Source organism: Juglans regia, chromosome 15, assembly GCF_001411555.2.
Source record: "Juglans regia cultivar Chandler chromosome 15, Walnut 2.0, whole genome shotgun sequence".
Classification (NCBI taxonomy): Eukaryota; Viridiplantae; Streptophyta; class Magnoliopsida; order Fagales; family Juglandaceae; genus Juglans; species Juglans regia.
Window position 1 is genome coordinate 3,780,586 of NC_049915.1, and position 22,224 is coordinate 3,802,809.

The window sequence follows — 22,224 nt, forward strand, 5'->3', positions numbered from 1 at the left end:
CATAAACTTGACCGATTCAATTTAAGCTTATCTTTTAGAGAAATGTTAAAGATATGTTTTATATCTAATAAAGAGAAATGTTATCCAAAAGTCTTTACACTACACATAATTTATATGACATAATTTGATTTATAAGCATCAACTTTTAAAATTTATCTTCCAAATAAAATTATACTACTTGATTGGTATATAATACTATAGTCTATATGTGTGTTTAGTTACCTTCTATATACATATATTATTATTATTATTATTATTATTATTATTATTATTATTATTATTATTATTATTATTATTAATATATATTTTTTTATAAAACATTGTGTAATATAAATAGCACTACAAGAAATTAGGTTTTTTCCAGCGATTTTTAGATCGTCGTAAATAGTTATCATTTGCGGCGATTTTAACTCGCCGCTGAATTCCAACGCAATTCATGAGAGAATCTGAAGCTGAAATCACTTTTATTTATTTGCGGCGATTTTTTTACCTATTGCGGCAACTTTTTTCGTCGCAATAAACTGTTTTTAACTGTAGCAGCAATTTTATTTCCGTCGAAATCAAAATTGCTCAATATCCTCTTGTTTTGGCAAAAATAGTCGCCGTAAAATTCATGTTACCAAATTTATTATACTATTTTCAAAGAAGTTTATTCGCCGCAAATGAGAATTTGCAACATTTTCTTAATCGTCGAATGAGCCTCGCATATTTTGCGGGCAAAAAATTATAGTTTTTGTGGCGATAATAACTTGCTGCAAAAACCCTCCAAAATTTAATTTGCCCGCGTTTTGCCCTTTTTCATTTCCCTCCAGCCGCTCCCCCTTCTCTCCCCAATCCGTCTTCGTCTCTCGTACGGTGTACTAAAACCTAGAGGTATTTCTCACCATCTCTCTCTCTCTCTTCACAGTAGACCCTCTCTTTCTCCATTGCAGATTTCTTGTGAGTTTGCTGCTTAGCGTTTGTGTTCGTTGTTGGAGTTCTGAGTTGCCAGTCGGTGGTAAGGGCCTTCTCCTTCTCTGCTTGTCACGAATACACCCACATTCACTTCAAGTTAATTTCCACTCCCATGAAAGTTTTGTGAGATGAATTTTATTTGTGTAGTCCGTGGGTTTTGGGGATTTTTCCTACGTTTTGTGCGGTAAGCTCCCTCCCATTTCTCCTCTGCTCACGCAACACTCATTTAACTTTATCTTCTGTTTATCTTTTATCTTGATATTTCCCATGTTAAATGGCTAGGTACATACGGAGGGGAAAACCAGAATTTGATTTTCCTCTGTTTGAGTCCGAGTCTCTGAAATGGCCCGAGTAGAGTTTGATGATGTTAATGGAAAGGTGCTAACCTACTCTGCATAAGACATGTACTTTGTCGGTGTTTATACAGTTTATTTATGGTGCCAAATGCACAATTATTTTGTGCATTTGGCACACAAGCCCTTAAAATGAATCTTGTCAGTATATACAAGGTGTTTGACCAGAGAATTTGGGTTTTGAGAACTTTTGGTTGAAATTGACTTGAACTTTATAATTCTTTTTGTTATTTGTTTTGCTCGATGTTTTTATGCTATGTCTATCCAAAAATCGTGCTTATTTCCAATTTTTAGTTTGAAATGTTTGAGTTTGTCATTTGTATTTATTTGTTTGCTTTTTTGGGTCGGTGAGTTTGTGCTTTTTTGTTTATTTATTTTGTTAGTTTGTCATTTATATTTATTTGTTTTTGTTTCCTGTTTCAAGTTTGATGTGAGAAATAAAGTAAATTTATGAGTCTGTGTTGAAGTTGGAGTGATGATTGTGAGCACCAAATGTTAGGTAGTCATGTGTTGGTATAACTGAAGTTGAAGTTGGTGTCACAAAATTCTGCTAATGAAATTCAATTTGTTCTTGCATGCATAGCTGAAGTTGGTGTAATGATAGTGAGCACCACCTTGGTGACTCTTGTGCAAAACCTTACACATTCATTTTGGATGATACTAATCATATATGCATGGTTTCTTTCTATAAATTTTCTCCACGCCTTTATGCACTCCATTTTCTATTCACATTTTCACCTTCACTACCGCCATTTCAACTTGTGCCTTCTTTTATCTGAAAAATTAGTTATAGAAAGGAAAAGAAAGCAATACTACCAAAGAAAGTCATTACTGAACAAAAGATATTTGAGATTTAGTTGCAATTGCATACAACTCAGCTTCTTGTTCAAGTAATAAGTCAATATCCAACTAGATGTATGCACATCAAAGGTCAACGATAAATGTTAAACTTGTGTATGTTTGGCTTCATTTATAATCGATTGGACATGACCAAGAGATTTTTTACTCATCTTTCATGTTGGTTTCTACACAATTTGTAGTAGTTTACATTTTTTAGAACTTAAAATGCCTGCACACTACTTAGGTATGTTGAGTTATATATTGTGCTTTTCATAAACAAGCATGTTTTTTTCACACGGTTGCTCTTTTTTTATTGAGTCTATATGTAATAACAATTTTTTTTTATACGTTTAATGTATTGATAGACTTTACCTGATGGGTGTCATCGATCTTGCACATGAATGATTGAGAATTCAGCAATTAGTGTAAACAAAAAGAGAAATATGGATAATTTGTAGCATATTATAGTAATAAGATTTTATGCAAATACTGATAAAGCTGTTGATGCATATGTAGATTGTGGCAGCTATTGGAGCTGCACTCTAGGCATGCACTTCTGTCTGTTTATAGCTTGACTAGGTTTTGGTTCATAATGTGTAGGCTATCTACATGTTGTAAAAATGCTCTCTGGTTTTTTGCTATGTGTGATGATTCAACTGGAGTCTCTTATATAAATATATGATAGGGTATGGTTTAAAGATAGCATAGATTCCAGCTAGAGTTTGTCAACTACATCCTCATTTTTCTTGATTTTGCTGACTATACATACATTTATTTTCAGATGAATGATTTTTTTTAATCCTGTCTGGATGGATTGAAGGATTTTAACCCACAGCCACCAGCTTTCCCTCCCTCCCCAGCCACTACTCCACGCCAAGTTCTGTTCTCACAATCTCATAAAGAAATTTCTCCTTTATTTGGATTGAATGAACATATTTGATTGTATTTGGCTTGTTTTGTTATATGTTTCTTATCAAACTTTTTAAATCTCAGGTGAAAAGGCTTTTTTATGATGAAATATTGTTCCTGAATGAGCATCATAAAGGAAAGTTGCAGGATGAATTTGGTAAGGACAAGTAGCAATTGATTTTTTTCTCTTCCTCTGTTCAGCTCAAATATACTTAAGCATATGAACTTTATGTTTGTTGTTTCAGATTCTATGATCCCATTGTATGTTTCTTGTAGAACTTTATTTTATTAATAAGTGCAATGGTGAACCCCCACACACAAGTTGAGTTTGGTGTGGTAGAGTTTGATGTGCCAACCTATTTGCTTATGCAGAATGTGGTACTGTACTGGTCATATTGCCAGAAAATGTTCTGAAGAGAAAAATATGTGGAGCATTAAAAAATAGGTGTTGCAGCTGGAAGGATTTCTGGAGTGGATCCCATCAAACAAATAACCAAGAGATGCATCCGAATTGTCAAAAACATAGAAGCTGACCTTAGTGGATGTGTGTTATGCATGTAAATGATTACTCTCTGTCTTGTTCATAAATCAATTAGAGCTAACGGGTCATGTCATTCTCTTCATTGTGCTATTTGTGTGTGTGTGTGTGTGTGGGTGGGTGTGTGTGTGTGTGTGTAGCTTGTAAATCCGTGGGTTAAAACCTTAAGTAAGGCATGTAAGCTTGTTGGGTTTTTGTGCTCCCTTCAGACAAGCATATAGTCCACTATGATTAGTTTTTAGAGAGATTCAGATTGAGGAACAACTCAAATAACCCCAATAGAGAAGTAAATAAAATCAGATGTTAAATACTAAGTAACCATGCCAAAAAGTTTAATATATAAACTGGACTAATTAGCTTTGTAATGTTATATTGTACATGAAATTACCAATTACATGTAAACTTGTTGCAAGCTAAATTTGAAACTTCATTTGTCAATGTATATGTGATAGTTGATGTTATTCAATGCATAAAGTCATATATGCAGTATATTCGTAAGTGATAATTGAACATCACTTATTAAATTCCAATGCTATTCACATTTTCACCCACACTACCTCCACTCCTTTATGGTTTCTTCCCATTTAATTTTTTTTTTTTTAATGTTACTGTCTTGTGTAAATGTTCTTATTTTCTTTTCATGCCTGAATGATTGAATCTTTAACTTATATCTTCATTTGAGTATTTATTTTCATTGATAATCCAAATTAGTTCTCTTCATCTTGATGGCACCCTCTATTGAGAGATATTTGTGTGGTAAAAGTATCATTTCTCCCCTATCCTTGAAGAGAGTTTATGACTTGCATGTCTGTAAGTATTCTTCATTCTCTCTCTTTGTTTTCTCATCCCCTAAGATGATTGATTTGTGCTTTAGATGAACTGTCTTAAGATGGTTTGTTCAAGTGAAATTAAAATTTATAAAAGCATCTATTAGAAAGAGTGATGTAATTTCAAGTTGACATGAGAGGTAGAGAGAAGCCTAAAGGGTGGATAGAAGTTCTGTAGTGCTCAATTCCCATAGGGTTAGGAATGCTACATTATATTATTAAATATTATTGGGTAATAAGAAATCCATAAATATCAATCCCCCATAAACCATAACTTAGTTATTACAAAATCATAATGCAGAATGTAACAAGGTTCAATCATTAGAAATGCACTATTTAGGTGAATTGTACCCAAGCTTGGGTAGAGTTCATCTCTGTTTTTGTGCATTTTTGTTTTCCTTTTTGAAAAACCATTTCCGACGAGTAAATATTGCTGGAAATACTTTTTTTTTTGTCGATTTAACTTTTTTCTGGTGAATTTTAATCGTCGGAAATAATATTTTTTGGTGATAGTAACTGCTGGGACTACATAATAGCAACGATAATTTGTAACCGCTGGGAAAAATAATGTGTCTTTTGCGGCAATTTTATTACCTTTCGAGACGATATATATCGCTACAATTGCTTTTTATCAACGATTTAATAAGTGAACGGAATGACTATTTTCGTCGATTTTTTGGACAATTGTGACGCAGAAAAATCGCTAGAAATAGTAGTTTTTGTGACCATTTTTGCCTATCGCTAAAATTGATAAAAAAAAAAGGCACTTTAATTTCGTCGAAGATGCAGCGAGTTAAAAATCTCCAAAAATGCTCAAGTGCAGCGATTAATAGGGGTATTTGCGACGATTTTGAGCGCTGAAAGAAGCCTGATTTCTTGTAGTGTAGTCATATTATTTATACAGTATGTATATGCATTTTCAAATAAAACAATATTGCAAGATGATATTATAGTGTAGTTAAAACATAAGATGTATAAGTAATACATATACAAATAAAATATATTATAGAATAGATAATGGTAATATTTACATCCATATAGTAAGGATAGTGCTACTCACCTCACTCAATCAACCCTTTTTCTCTTCTCGTTTGACGTGGCCCCTACATGTTTGATAGCTTTTAAATTTTTGTATCCCACGTTGCAACACTGAAATACATCCCCCAACTACGGACCTTGGTCTCTTTTTGCCTAGCCCCATCGCCCATCGACTTCGCCCCCCAGTCCCACGTTTTTTTCCTCCCCAACCCCATTGAAGTGGTCAAGTATTTGCGTGAAGTACTTTGTTTCGTAAAGCTAGTTTTTAGTTACAAGCTCTGAGAGCTACTCTGGCCGAATGAGTGAAGAAGGAAAGACAGGACCAAGTTTGGCAATTGAGACAGGACAAGACAACAAAGTGAAGAAAGAAAACCAGAGAAATGCAAACACAATTACCATTTTCCCTTGGTCTTTATGACTTTATCTGTGTTTGTAGAGAAACTAGAGATAGAAATTGAGAGAGAGAGTTATGAATAGTCCATTCATAAAAAGGAAGGAGAATGGGGGAGGAAGACCTCAAAAGTCTATAGAAACATTCATGGGAAAAGTCATGGAGGAGGAAAGAGTTTGGAGCTTTTTTTTTTTTTTTTTTTGACGTAAAAATTGATTTCATAGCTGAGAAGATTAAAGAAACAACCCAAAAGTTAACAAAATCATAAAACTCCAGCTAGCTGTGAATCATAACTCATAGATGTGAATTCTACGTAATCGTCCTCGCTCTCTTCCTTTGTCTATTCCTTATTCTTTTCTTCAACTGCAGGATATGTGTTGACGTTGTGTTTCGTGGCTTGGGAAACTCGATGCTGACAGTGCTACGATAGGTGTTACTTGGAGCCCTCAGTAATGTTATGGTGCTACTGTACGGTGGTGGTTCGTACGTCCATGGTGGTAAATGAAAAATAAGTGCAAGAAAAGTAAAGAGAGATGAACACCAAGATTTACGTGGTTCGGCAATAGGCCTACGTCCACCGGGGTTTGAAGAGGGGAGTCTCCACTATAATATATCCGTTTACAGTCACTCTATTGTTCCTCATATCTCACTGTATAGAGAAAGTTGGAGCCCTTCCTGTTGGAGGAGCTGTCTTCCTCAAGAGGCTGCTGAAGAAGAAGATGACTTGATTGTGGGAGAGTTGAGTCGGTGTGAGAAGCCAATGCCTCATGATGTTGTCTGAGCATCCCCTTTTATATGTTGCCTGACCCTTCATTGCATATGCTAGCTTGTTATGAGGTGACAAGTCTCCCTTGCGTGAACTCTTTTCTTTCTCCCTCTGACCTTTTGACACTTATAGGCCTTCATGTCCCTCTTATCTCCCTCTTGTCTCTTTCTTATCTCTAGTGGTGGTTTGTTAAGTTGGGCCCAATTATGGGCTACGTGCATTTTATGATTTATTCCTCCACAATATGTTCGTGGAACTTAGGTGGACCTGGGACTGAAAAACGACAACAAAAAATAATAGAAAAGTTGGTGAGGCGCTCGAAGCTTGAATGTGGTGGGAGAGGTACTCAATCACGTAAAGCGCGAGCGCGAAGCTCGGCTAATGTGGGAGACAGACTCGACCGCGTAAAGTGCAAGCGATGAACTCAACTAATGGGGAAGACTTGACAGCATAAAGTGCGAGCACGTAGCTCTGCTAATGCGGGAGACGAACTCGACCGGGTAAAGTGCGAGCGTGGAGCTCGGCTAATGCGGGAGACGGACTCGACTGCGTAAAGTGTGAGCGTGGAGGTCGACTAAGGCGAGAGATTGACTCGACCGCATAAAGTACAAGCGCAGAGCTCAGCTAATTTGGGAGACGAACTTGACCGCGTGGAGTACGAGCGCGATGCTCACGAGAGTCTAGGGACTCGATTTTTTTTTATGGAAATTCCGTTGATAGAGGTTTCGTTGGTGGAGATTTTATTGATAGAGGGTCCGTTGGTGGAGATTTCACTGATAGATATTTTGTTAATGGAGATTCCGTTGGTGGAGATTCCGCTGTTAGAGATTCTGTTTGATGAAGATTTCGTTGATGGAGATTTCATTGATTTCCGTACCATAGAAAATAATTGCGTTAGTAAAATAAAATTCACAAGCTTTGAGAAAGATAAACCGCTGGAATGCCCTCTAGGGAGAGCCCGATGGGGGAGTCTGGGAGAGCCCATAAGGATAGTCCAAGTCTTGCCCGAGCACCTTTGGTAACTGGTTCGAACGGAGTCTTGTCGAGTCCGAGCTGTGAGTAGTCCATGCACAAGGTGCTTTTTCGAGATGCACTTCTCTTTTGTTTTGCCTCTTTTCCTTCTGTTTTCCTTTATTTCCTTTGTGGCTAGTTATGGGACTGGACTTGTACCTTGCGAAGGCCGGCAAATCCAATCTAGTGATTGGCTTTTGTGAAGGCCGGCAAATCCAATCTAGTGATTGGCTTTTGTTCCGATTGGCTGTTGTAGGTTGACAGAGCCTAAGGGCCCTGCTCATTAGCCAATGCATCGCAGACAGTAACTTTGCACGAAGTTCGAGAAGTCATGAGACTTGCTTTTCAAATATCCATTATTAGGGCAGAGCTCATGGCTTTGGTCCTTAGCTAATACTTTGTTGTCAATCTAGAGACTGGGATTGTACCTCGCGACGGCCGGTAAGTCCAATCTAAGGACTGACTTGTGTTCCGACTAGCTGTTGTAGGTTGGTAGAGCCCAATGGCCCTGCTCCTTAGCCAATGCATCGCAGTCAGCAACCATGCACGAAGCTCAACAAGTCATGAGACTTGCATTTCGAATAGCTATTATCAGGGCAGAGCTCATGGCTCCAGTCCTTAACTAATACTTCGTGGCCAATCTAGAGATTGAGTTTGTATTTGGAAGGTTGGATGGTCTTTGACCTTTTTTTCCTAGTGATTTGTTCTGATGGAGTCGTATTGGGACACTTGAGTGGTGCCCAGATGACCCATATTTTTGACGTTTTATGTTCCAAGCCACAGGAAATAACTTCGTTAGTAGAAACATAATTTACATAAATTTTGAGAGCGACAAATCGAGAGTTGTTGTTAGTTGGGGGGAGTCCGTGCTTGGCTGCTGGGGATAACCGTCAAGAGAGAGCCCTCAAGGGAGAGCCTGTAGGTAGAGCCCGCTGGCGGAGTGGAGCAGAGCAGAGTGGCGGAGGAGAACAACAGAGCAAAGCAGAACAACAAAACATAGCAAAAAATAGCATAGCAAAACAGTGGAGCAGAGCAAAGCAGCGCAACAGAGTAGAATAGCATAGCAGAGCAAAACAAAACAGTGGAGCAAAGCATAGCGGTGAAGCAAAGCAGAATAGCGCCGCAGAGCAGAGGAACGCAGTAGAACAAAGTAATGCGGCGTAAGTGTACACTGTCCGAGCCCAACCAATGGTGTTTGAGTCTCATGCAAGCAGTGCAACTTTATCAATTGTGTCTGTGTGACTAGTCTAGTCCTAGCCATGCATGCTCGCTGGCTGATTCTTGTGTGCCAACCATGGCAAGTGGTCCGTGCGTGTTGTCGAAGCGATGGGAGCCTGGTCCGTGAGAGCCTTGCTAGGTTGGGGATCCAAGGGAAGTTCTTGTGTGAGTGATGTCTGGGTTGAGGAACTCCATGCAGATGCTTACCGAGCTGAGGGACTCTGTGCATGTAGTTACTGAGCTAGGGGAAGTCCGTGTATGAAGTCATCTGCACATGAAGTGTCTTCCAATACATGGTGGACGTAGTCGTGTGATAGTTTCCAAGTAGGTGCTTCACTTGTAGGTGCTTCCTGCACAATGATTTCCCAGCAGGTGCTTCCTGTGCAGTGGTTTCCGAGTTGAAGGATCCTTGCATGTGGTGACGGAGCTAAGGGAAGTCCGAGTAGGTGCTTCACGTGCAGGTGAGTTGGGGCAAGTTTTCTGGTAACTTTCGAGTAGCTGTTTCTGAGCTTACTAACTTCCGAGTAGGTGGTGTCGGAGCTGGAGACCGAGCTTGATTCGGGAACAGGTTCTTTTCATGTGGACACAATGCCACCATAAAACTCCCGTGTACATGGGGTGGGTAGAAAACGGCCCCCATCGACGGTTTACGTAGCTGCTGTGGTAGAGAGTGCTGGCGGTTCACTTGGTGACCATCGGTGAGACAACCGTGCTTGTAGCTGGAGGCTACAAGTTTCTTTATTGCGTGCATGACACCATGCGCCTAGGTGCACGGTGAATGGTCATCGCGAGCCAACCATGGGGGTTGGAGATAGCACTGGTGAGGTCAGATGTTTCCGACGGACCACGAGGTCCTCCGCCGGTACCTCTTCCATCTGCAACACGCCTGGGCCGTGCATTGGCTTTGGCACTATGAGACGTGGTTCGTTCGGAACCATGCCTGAGGGAGTGGGAGATCATTGATTGGCCCAGAAGAGATAGACGATGTTGGCGCACCATAGTGCTCTAGTGGTCATTGCTTATCTAGGCGTTCAGTAATTGTCCGGCTGTGCACGTGCCTGTGCATAGATCATATCCCAAGCATGGAAAGTAAGTAGCTCGATCACTTGGAAAGTGTTGTGCGCAGTCCGTCTGGTGTTATCTAGGCGACGCAGAGTTTACTTGCCCGATCTTTAAACTGGTGTTGTTAATAAAAATAAAAGCAATGAAGCATGAAGTACTTATCTGGAGGATGTTTCCTTCATCATTCAGAATTTATTCAGTGCATTGAAGAATCGTCCTTCTCCCACTTTCGTTACGTTCTTCTTCTGTTTTGTCGCAGCCTGTTCGTTAGCTCCTCCTTCCAAAGCTTTAGGTTATTCTTTTTCACATCGTGAGCTCTGAGATAGTGTTGTTGCCGGCATACGAAGGACACGCTATTTATAGGACAATAGAGATCACACAGACGACGCCACTGTTGATATCGTGTTTCGAGGCCTGGGCAACTCTACGCTGACAGTGCTACGATTGGTGTTATTTGGAGACCCTGACAGTGTTCCAGTGTGGTTGTACGGTGACGGTTTGGACATCCATGGCGGTGTATAAAAAATAATTGCAGGGAAAGTAAAGAGAGATGGACATCATGATTTATGTGATTCGCAACAGGCCGACATCCACGGGGGTTTGGAGAGGGGAGTCTCCATTGTAATATATCTGTTTACAGTCACTCAACTATTCCTCATATCTCACTGTATAGAGAATGTTGGACCCCTTCCTGTTAAAGGCGTTGTCTTCCTCGAGAGGCTACTGAAGAAGAAGATGACTTGATTGAGGAAGAGTTGAGTCGGCATGAGAAGCCAATACCCTTTGATATTGTCTGACTATCCCCTTTTATATGTTGTCTAACCCTTCATTGCACATGCTAGCTTGTCATGAGGTGGTAGGTTTCCCTTGCGTGAACTATTTTCCTTCTCCCTCTGACCTTTTGACACTTATAGGCATTCATTTCTCTCTTGTCTCATTCTTGTCTCTAGTAGTGGTTTGGTGGGCTGGGCCAATTATGGGCTATGTGCATTTTATCTCTCCCCAATATGTTTGTGGAACTTAGGTGGAACATAGCCAATTATGGACTATGTTCATTTTATCTCTCCCCAAGTGAGGTGTCGAGCTTTTGGATCGGACGCAATCTGGTGCAAGAGCTATTCGAGAGTGGGGGACGATGTCACGGCCAGTGATATCGTTCGACCAATACTCGCGCGTAGGTGCTACCTGCGTAGTGGAGGCTGTTGTGTCCGTGCGTGAGCTGGGTGCTCGTGCCGTCAGGGCTCGAGATGCCGATCCTTGCGGTGGAGGTGACGTCCGGGTCACACTGAGGCTTGTGGTTTTGTAGTTGATTTGTTAGATAGTAGTTGTTAGTTGGTAATATGTTTTATTTGTTATTTTAGTGTTTAATAAATTAGAAATAAGCTATTAGATTTAGTGTACACAGCAATGTTCCGTACATTTCCTTACTAGGAGGATAGAAAGGCTTTCAAGTTCTATTTATAAAACGCTTTCTCTGTTAGGAGAGAGTTTATTGAGAAGTTAAGATAATGTCCGTAACAAAAGAATTTGTGTGTGGGGAAGCCTCAGAATTTATGCATAATTTGATTTATAGTCTGAATTTTTTCATATATTAATAAATTACGGTTGTAACTTCCATTCATTAATGAAATCAAACTGTTTCCGTGAAAAAAAAATAATAAATGGAGTGGAAAATTTACACGTGATCTCAATCAGTCCACCTCCGGGACAAACCTAAAGTCACACCGAACTCCTAAACTTGACTATCGGGATGGAGCCGATCGGTCGAGCGTTCTCCGGCGTAGTCCATATCCGACTTCGGTGACCGGACCGAACCGGTCCGGGAAATGAAATTTGGCGTAAAAGTAAATCTCCACCGGTCTGACCTGTCGAACCGCTCGTAGAACAGGTGGTTCCTTCCATTGCCGATGCCACCACTGGCACTCCGGTAACCCCTCGCGGAACTCCGTTCTCGAGGAAAGGGCAAGCAGCTGTTTGTACGGTTCAAGGTCGAACTTATCAGCCGACTCCGGACGTCTTCCGGTAACCTTAATGTGAACCTCTCGTACTTTTCGTCCGGCGGAACCAGCGAGTGACCCGTCGAATGTGATCGCTGGAATATTCCGGTCAATCGGGACCCCGTGACTGGACGGTCCTGATTTTCCCCACGAGTATGATTCACTAAATTCACACTCGCAGCTTCTGAATCTCTACTACTCTTATCACTATTAGCAACACGAGCATGCGTCTCCTCGGCATCGGATCTCTGTTCGGGTTGATCAGACTCGATTTCCGGATCTGGGATATGCAGAACGGCACTTGGGATTTCTCCGGGTTCCGGAACCAGGTTGGTCCGACAAACCGGGCACGTTGAGTGAGAAGCCAACCAGGCGTCGATGCAGTCGGCGTGGAAGGCGTGGCTGCACTTGGGGAGCAAACGCAGAATATCTTCATCTTCGAACTCGTTCAAGCACACGGCGCACTCGAGCGAGCCCTCGCCCATTTTGAGCCCTTTAATGGTGGAGTACAAAAAGGTCGGGAAGGTTTTGATGGTGTCCGCGCCGAGTCCACGAGCTAAGCGTGAGCGCAGGGAGTTCCTGCCGGCGGTGATGGTGGCGAGGTCGAAGCGGCCGCGACTGATGCTGTTAGTGCACTGTCGCACGTAGACACAGAAAATTCCGAGGAAGAAGATTACGCTTACGATAATCACCATGATGCGGGCTATGCGTTTGTCTACCTCGAAGCCGTCGAGCGATCCCTGCGATTGCTGACGTTGAAGTCCTGTTCCGTTCTGTGCGGCCGCGAGCAGTGACATCTGCAACAGAACAAGCAGCTCGACAACAACCCAAGCGATGCCATGAAAACTGAAGTTCAAAAGCTTCTGGACAGTCATCAGTGCTCAGCTGGGTCGTAGCACTGTGTGCGTTTCCGATTGTGAATGATTTAACCGACGCTGAAATCAGCAAAAGGGCCAACAAAAAAAAAAAAAACTCATCGTTTACTTTTGGATAGATTATAGTATATTTGAAGTATACATTGTTTTTTTCATTATTTCTTATGACCTTGGATCCTTCTTCTTGGACAGTACCTGTGAGCAGTATCAATGGTATTGGGTGTAGGATTGACTTGGGGATCAGAGGGTGAGAGGCCCGACAAGGGGACCCTCTATCAATGTATTGGGACGATGATGTTGTCCTTGATTCGGAGAGAAATAACAAACAAAAAGGCAACGGATGGAGATTGAGAGGTTGGCTGGTCGTGGCAGCCGCGCGCGCAACATAGGAAGCTCGTACTACGTAGCGATGGGCGGCGTGCATGCGTGGTTATTTTGTCCCGCTACCTAGCACGCAACTCTCTTGAAGAGTTCTACCTGTCTGATTCTCTGAATGAAATTATTAGGCTGTAAATAATTATTTTATTTTAATTTTATGTGTTAGTTGATTAATTATCTATAAAATAAAATAATTTTAAAAAAAACTTTTAGAAATAGGGTCATATACAGTAGGATCCATTATAACACTCATCTCAATATATCATGAGACTCCTTCGTTTAGAGTAATCTAGTTCTAAACATTATGAAAAGTTATATTCTCAACTCCGTATATAGAACATATTTAATAATTAAAGTGTTTATATGACATAATTTTACAAATCAAATCGTATTATTTAAGTTATTGAACAGTACACTCTACATATCGATTTAAAAATAGAATAATTTAAAAATTATAACTGGAGACAATCAATTACGTACAGGGCTCCATAGTTCTGGTTCATTTATCCTAACATCTAACTGAAGGAAGAACATAACAAACATAAATAAACATGAGATATTAACATACATATATAAGAGAAATATTTTAGCTAGCTAAAGAGATAAGATCAAATTTATAAGAAAGCATAGTGTAAGCCAACGAGAACCTTTGATTGCCTCCTGAAAGCAAGCCAATGTAGCTAGCTAGCTTTCTCACTTTTCTCCCTATCTATATTTGCACAACCTATTGTATAAATAGTAGGCATAATCTTTAAGTTATTCTTGTTCTCCTTTTTGAGATATGCTGCACAACTAACCTATAATTGCAAGTCCATAAATAATACCATTTAAGGGCGATTATGACATTTGCCCAAATTTAAAATACAAATCAGAAAAAAAGACTGTACATATCGAAACTCAAAAGTATAAGGGAATTATTTCATGAGGTAGATGCAAATAATTTGAGATTTGAGAAGGATGTTGTACATAAGAATTATTATATTCTCAAGCTGGCGTGTAGAGTACATAATTTATATTACTTAAATGTTAAAATTTGATCTGTAAAATTAAAATTTTAAAATTTATCTTTAAAATTAAATTATATTACATAAATAATATGTGGTCTAGAAGCCTTAGAATAATAGAACTTTTAAGATAATATCAAATCAAGAATTTGGAGATAATATTCAACCATGTAATTTCCTCACCTCATCTCCATGTACTTCCTATAAATAGAGACCTATATTTTGTATTCAATCACAATTGAGAATGGCAAAGAAGTAGCTTGTACTCGGGCCGGCTCAAGGGGTAGGCAATTAAGGCTACCGCCTAAGTGCCCCCACCTTGAGTAGGCCCCCAAAGAAAAAAAAATATTATGACCTTAAAAAATAAACTATAGAAAAAATATTAGTTAGCATACAAGATGGAGAATTTTTTTCCTAAAATAAAATCAATCTTAAATGGTAAAATTTAGTAAAAAAAAATTAGTAAATATAGAAGTTTTATTAAAAAAAATCTTACTCAAAATGTACAAGATCTTCAGATAACAATAAAATTAGAATAGAAGTAACAAAATCATGATGATATATTACTCTTGAATATTTTATAAAATATAAGATTTATTTTGATATCGTTGGTGTTATTTATTTTTTATTTTGATATCGTTGGCGTTATTTATTTTCATAATAAAGTATTGAAAGAAGTATATATATGGATAAGGGATAATATTTTATTTATAAAAAAATTAATTTTTTTTAAAATTATTAAGATACTTATAAATATTATTAATCAAAATAATATTAATATTTATTTTACATTTCAGAAATTTTTAATAAAATTTAATTATTTAATATTTAAATATTATTATTATTTTTAAATCAAAATATCTAGTCGCCTTAGACCACAAAATATATGGAGCCGCCTCTGCTTGTGCTCTCATTTAAATATTTTATTTCTTCTGGTCAATAGGTTGGATAAAAAATAGGCGGCGTGACTGATTGAATAACGGAAGGGCCGGATTGCACTGCATACAAAGATATCAAATTATATTTATGGGTAGTGATAGGCTTACTACCTATCTACTACCCATCTATCACTTGTAGTATTTTTATTTTTTTATTATTTTATTTTAAATATTTTTTTAACATTCTTAATCATTAAGAAAAAATTAAAAAAATATGTAAATTTATTAATTATCACTTCCTTAACTATTAAGTAAAATAAAAAATTATAAAAAAAATCAAATATAAAAAAAGTAATAAATGAGCAGTAAGAGGGTAGTAACCCTATCATTTTCTTATATTTATATCTGCCTCTTACTTAAAAGCTGCTATATATTTATTGTTTATTACTTTTATCAACAGTAATAAACAGTATAGAGATTTTTTTTAAGTGTTTATATATGTACTGTTTATTACTGTTCAACAGTAATGAATAGTAATTTTTTTTTTCGTATCCTATTACTATTTATCAACAGTAATGAACAGTAAAAAAAGTTTTTTTTTTCCTCGCATATTTGTTTAGATTTTCTATTTTTTTTAATAGTTTGTCCGTGTGAATGCTAATGTGCGACGTAATACTACAATTGTGCGTAGGGAATGAGAGAGAGGGAGAAAGAAAAAGTGGAGAAAAATATTAGTTTTTAGATTTTAAATTTTAACCATTCATTTTTAATCTTCAGATTTAATCTAACGGTAGAAGTTTAAATATTGATTTAAACTAATATAAAATAGATAATTAAAATACAAATATTCTATCATACACTTAAAATTAACTTCAATTTATATATATATATATATCTGCCTATATCTTAAAAGAGGCTATCCTATTACTGTTCATCAACAATAATGAACAGTAAAGAGGCTATGTGGTTTTTTTTTTTTTTGCATATCCTTATACTATTCATGACTGTTCATAAACAGTAATGAACAATAAAGAGGTTTTTTTTTTTTTTCATGTTTGTTTTGTTTTTCTGTTTCTTTTTGGATTCGTCTGTGTGAATTTTAATGTGCGACGTAATACCACAATCGTGTGTGGGGAATGAGAGAGAGGGAGAAAGGAAAAGTGGAAAAAAATATTGGTTTATAGGTTTTAAATTACAACCCTTCATCTTTAATTTTCAGATTTAATCTAACGATATAAGTTTAAATATTAATTTAAACTAACATAACATAGATAATTAAAATACTAATTTTTTATCATTAAATAAATGATGAAATTTTACTGTACATTTTTAAGAAAAAAAACTATCCAATTAATTTAAATTTTTAATATAATTTAAATTTCATAATAAATAATGAACATAAATAAATAATAATTTTATTTTTATACATTAGATTATTTTAATATTCAAAATTACATTTTATTTTTTTCTTCAATTTGACAGATGTGGCAAACGTGCTTTACCACCGCTAGTGTATATATATATATATATATATATATATGATCGTTTACCTAGTACTTGATATTTTAATCGACGATTAATTTAATTATACTTTGATTTAATTTATTCGATACTTAAATTACCACTATTTATTTAAGATATTAGTTTTGAATAAGAAGGTAGCACGCAGTAGCCTATCATTTTCTAGACAATAAGGTGATTAATGGAACACAGGTAAATGATAAAATCTTTAAGGGAATACAGTGCCTTACAATCAGTCCTAATTAATGTGCCACATTATAGAAAAAAAAAAATGGTCGATTTTAGGATGCAATCAATTTGTAATTAAAAGCTGGCAATAAGAAAGCTGCATGCAGCTCTAACAAGATGATTATTTTTAAAGAAATGTTATGGTGAAAAAAAAAAATTTCATAAAATTAAATTTACAATTGACATAATTTTACGTCTTACATTAGATCTGCTTTCATCGTCCCCATAGTAAACAATGACTTTCATATAATTTTTAAAAATAAAAAATAAAAACAAATCTCGATGATTTTTAAATTAATTGAGAAGTTCTGAAAATATAGTTTTAAGTATTTATTTTTTACAATTAAGTAATATTAAGTATAAGTTTTAAATAGATAAATTCTTGATAAAAAAACATAAATCTTACTAATAAAAAATAATAATTTTTTTTACACTTTTTATAATTTTATTATAAAAATTTATATAAAATTTATCTATATAAAATTTATACAAATTATTTCTATTTTATAATTTAAATCTATAAAATCCAAAAGCAGCAAAGATTCAAATCACAAATGGCGTGGTGTGTTTTTTTCTTCTCCTTCGCTGTGCACACTTGCAATTATCTTGTCAATGAGGGACCCACCCGTGGGCCATACCCCAATGCAAAAAACTATATTTTTTTTGGGGCCCAGCCATCAGGTCCATGCGTGGATTGAATATGATAATAAATTCTTTAAAGATAAATTATTTGTAAAGTTTTAATTAGAAAAATTTTGTATAATTTTTTAAAAAAAAAAGTAAATTCCACCTTAACAAAATATAATTTTGTATCTACCATTTTTTATTTTTATTTTTATTTTACAAAACATCCACACAAAACTTATATATTTAAAATTTATAAATAACATTACTATTTTTCAAAATGATTAGCTATCAAAACAGTAAATTGTTATTTATCATCCTCTTGTACTTCTTTCGGAATTATATCATTCTTTAATCCCATCCAATGCATCCATCACATTTGAATGAAGGTGCTTAAACTTTCACTAAATTTGTATTTATTATTTCTAGCAAGGTAATATTTATCATTTTGGTATTTATTATTTTAATAGATTTTATAAGAAATAAATATTTGATGCCCAAAACTCTCAACTATTTAATCTCAAAATAGTGCTTGAGCTTTGATGAAAATTTTAGAGTAGAAAATCTTAAAAACTTGGAAGTATTTTTAATTGATGACATATCATGTTAATCATTTGATGTCAGGTTAATGAACGATAAAATAACGATGGAAAGCAAATATTATTATTTATCATTATTTCAAATTTTCAACTAACATATTTATCATCTCTTTATGTCCAAAAAAAAAAAAAAAAATGTATATGCTTATTTTTACTTAATCAAGACCTACCTTTCTCGATCGGAAGCTTCCCTTCATTGACTGCTTGCTTTAGTAACCCCACAAACTACGACCTAGGGCCTAGCTATACTTCCACATTTGAGTACGTGCTGGCTAGCTAGCTTTGGAAATGATATGAATAAAATTTTATTAAAATATATGTTTTTAATATTAATTTTATCTTGAAATTTAAAAAATTAAATTTTTTATTTTATTTTATATAGAAATTTAAAAAAATTGTAATGATGGGATGAGATGTGATGTTTCTTGAAAACAAACGTCTATGTTTTGTTTTTCTGATTTTTATGCTTAGATTGTTTTCACAATCTATCTCAACTCATTTCATTCCATTTCACTTCATTTAATCATTATAATTTTTTTAAATTTTTACATAAAATAAAATAAAATAAAAATTTCAATTTTTTCAAATTTTAAAACAAAAATAATATTAAAAAATATTTTAATAATATTTTATTCAATTTTTAACTTTCATTCCAACTCATCTCATTTGTAAAATCAATCTGGACTAAAACTTTTTGAAGTTCATTCTTTCCCGGAAGCTGCCTCCTCCATTGACTACTTGCTTTAGGAAGTTCACACACAAACCATGCATGATCTAATTAAACATTAATTTACCCACAGATCTATCGATGATTCGATCAATCATCAAACACTTATAAAAGCATACAGATCGAAACAATTTCCTTCAGAGGAAAAAGAGAGAGTAAGAAATGGGTGTCATGATAAGGTATATATTGATGACCTCAGTGTATATATGGAGGACTATTACTACTCTTTGGATCCGCTTTCATTGGTCACGCCTCTGTGTCCTACGACTTTAATCAACTTCAGTCCAACCACTTCTATCATAAATATTTGAAGGTGGTTTCCCACAGAAAGAGATTAGCACCACCACCACCGCCTGCTTTGAATTCACCAATTCATCAAAGGCCTCCAATTCAAGGAAGGTCGTCGCCTCTCAGAATGTGCAAGAAAGGAAAGAAATGCAAGAAAGGAAAGAAATATATTCCAAAACTGTATTGAAATCTGAAAAGTAAATTCTTTACATTACAATCCGTCTAAGTCTATTTATATACAAAACTAACTAACTTAACTAAACCTACACGTGGCTTAATAACTTAATACTCCCCCTCAAGATGGAGTGTAAATGTCAATAACACTCATCTTGGAGAGAATATTAGAAAATGAGTTAAAACCAAGAGGTTTAGTTAGTATATCTGCTATTTGATGAATGGATGAAACATGCAAGGTCTTGATGGTTCCTGCCAAGAGTTTTTCCCGAACAATGTGACAATCTATGTCAATGTGCTTGGTTCGCTCGTGAAAAACAGGATTGGCAGATATGTGGACAGCAGCCTCATTATCACAGAAAAGTAAAGCTGGTTTGATTTGAGAAACAGATAGGTCTTTGAGTAAGTGTTGCAGCCATGTTATTTCACACGTAGTAGTTGCCATCGCACGATATTCAGCCTCTGCTGTGGATCTAGACACCGTGTTCTGCTTCTTGGATTTCCATGAAACAAGTGATTGTCCAAGAAAAATACAAAAACCAGTAATTGACTTCCTGGTGTCTCTGCAAGCAGCCCAGTCTGCATCACAAAAGGCCTTGAGTTGCAAGTCACTTGATGAAGAGAAAAATATCCCTTGGCCAGGGTTGTGTTTGATATATCTCAACACTCGATGAACTGCTGCCAAATGAACATCAGTAGGTGCTGCTACATATTGACTTAAGATTTGAACTGCAAATGACAAATCTGGTCTCGTTATTGTCAAATAAACAAGTCTACCCACCAACCTTCTGTAACAAAGTGGATCTTCAAGAGGTATTCCTTCTGTTTTTGAGAGTCTAAGATTTTGATCCATCGGAAATGAAGCAGGTTTAGATGCTAGGTACCCTGAATCTGATAGTATTTCTAAGGCATACTTCCTCTGTGAAACAGTTATGCCTTTTGTTGATCTTGCAATTTCAAGACCAAGAAAGTACTTCAAAGCTCCAAGATCTTTGAGCTTGAATTGAGAATGAAGAAATTCCTTTAAGTCACTTATTGCTGAATCATCATTGCTGGCGATGATGATATCATCGACATACACCAATAAAGCAATGAAGGAATTGTTTTTCTGTCTTGTAAACAAAGTTGGATCAGCTGAAGATTGGATAAAACCATGTTTCAACAAAGCAGTAGAAAACTTAGAAAACCACTGCCTTGATGCCTGTTTCAGGCCATATAGAGATTTGTTGAGCTTGCATACAAGCTGATTGGCAGAATCTGTCTTGACAGTGGGCATGAACTCCCTCTTGGCTGCAGCACTATTTTGATTACAATAAAAACCTTGAGGAAGGGACATATAAACTTCTTCTTCTAAGTCTCCATGCAAAAATGCATTGTTGACATCTAATTGGTGCAATGACCAGTTTTTAGATGCGGCTATAGCTAAGAGTACCCTGACAGTAACCAATTTTGCAACTGGTGAAAAAGTCTCCATATAATCCAATCCCTCTTGCTGTGTGTAGCCCTTAGCAACTAATCGGACTTTATACCTTTCAACAGATCCATTAGAGTTGTATTTCACCTTATAAACCCATTTACATCCAATAGCATGTTTATTAGGAGGTAAATGAGTGGGAACCCAAGTTTTATTATCTTCTAAAGCTTTGATTTCAGCAGCCATGGCATCACACCACTGACTGTGTTGAATGGCTTCTTTAAAGGAATTAGGTTCTTTATGTGAGGATATAGCAAGTGTGAAAGCTCTATGTGAGGTAGACAGATTTGAATATGATATAAAAGAAGAAAGTGGATATGGAATACCTGAGGATGAACCTTCACTCAAGTTAGATGATGAAGTGGCTTCTGCAGTTTTGGCTAAGTTGCAATGATAATCTGCAAGATAAGATGGCTGCTTATGCATTCTAGTAGACTTTCGAGTTGAAGATTGTGATGGAACCTCAGGATTTGATGAAGAAGATATTGGAATTGAAATAGAAACTGACTCAGAATTTTCTGGAATTGAATGGGAAGGAGTCTGAGTTTGAGGATAATCGAAAGTTGCATTATCTGTTTGAGGTACAGGTAGAACAATTGATTTTGTAGGAAGTTCATAACCTGTTTTGAATGGAAAAACAGATTCTCGAAATGTAACATCTCTGGATAGAAAAATGACATTGGTTTCCAAATCATAGAGTTTATACCCTTTTGTTCCATATGGATATCCAATGAACACACAAGGATGAGCTCTAGGTGCAAACTTTGAGCGATTATGAGATAGAGTTGATGCAAAGCATAGGCAACCAAATACTCGAAGATTTGAGTAATTTGGTGACTTTGAAAAGAGAATTTCATATGGTGTTTTGTTTGATAACAGATGTGATGGAGTTCTATTGATCAAATGAGTTGCTGTTAAAATGCACTCACTCCAGAAATTGTGGGGTAGATTGGCATGAAATCTGAGGGATCGTGCCACATTGAGTAGATGTTGATGTTTACACTCAACTACACCATTTTGTTGAGGTGTAGCTCTACAAGTTTGTTGATGAACTACTCCTTTAGAAGCATAGAAATCTGACATATGAAACTCATTTCCCCTATCAGTTCTAATAACTTTGATATGAGTATCAAATTGAGTCTCAATGAGATTAAAAAATGACTGAAGAAGAAATTGAGTGTCAGATTTATTTTTCATTAGATATACCCAAGTACATCGTGAGCAATCATCAACAATGGAAAGGAAGTATCTGAAACCAGTGATAGATTCAACAGCAAAGGGACCCCAAATGTCAACATGAATCAAATCAAAAATTTTATTGCTGATAGAATCACTGGTATTAAATGGCAATCTTTTATGTTTTGCCAATGGACAAGTGTTACAATCAAAAGTGGAAGGAGTAGTAACATCAGGAAACAATTTGTGAATTATTTGGATCCTTTTCAAGGAAGGATGGCCTAACCTAAAATGCCATAGATCAAAAGAAGAGTTGTTTACAATGGAATTGGCAACAGAAAGTTTACTAGAATTAGCAACAGAATGTATATCAG

The 22,224-nt window shown here is 36.3% G+C and overlaps 1 protein-coding gene across 1 annotated transcript; it reads right to left on the reverse strand.

Moving 5' to 3' along the window:
* Window positions 1-11,474: 11,474 nt before the first annotated feature.
* LOC108990582 (RING-H2 finger protein ATL11-like) lies at window positions 11,475-13,273 on the reverse strand. Its single transcript, XM_035685739.1, has one exon. It carries the CDS (start codon window positions 12,777-12,779, stop codon window positions 11,640-11,642), a length of 1,140 nt encoding a protein of 379 aa, XP_035541632.1. The 5' UTR covers window positions 12,780-13,273; the 3' UTR covers window positions 11,475-11,639.
* Window positions 13,274-22,224: the final 8,951 nt, after the last annotated feature.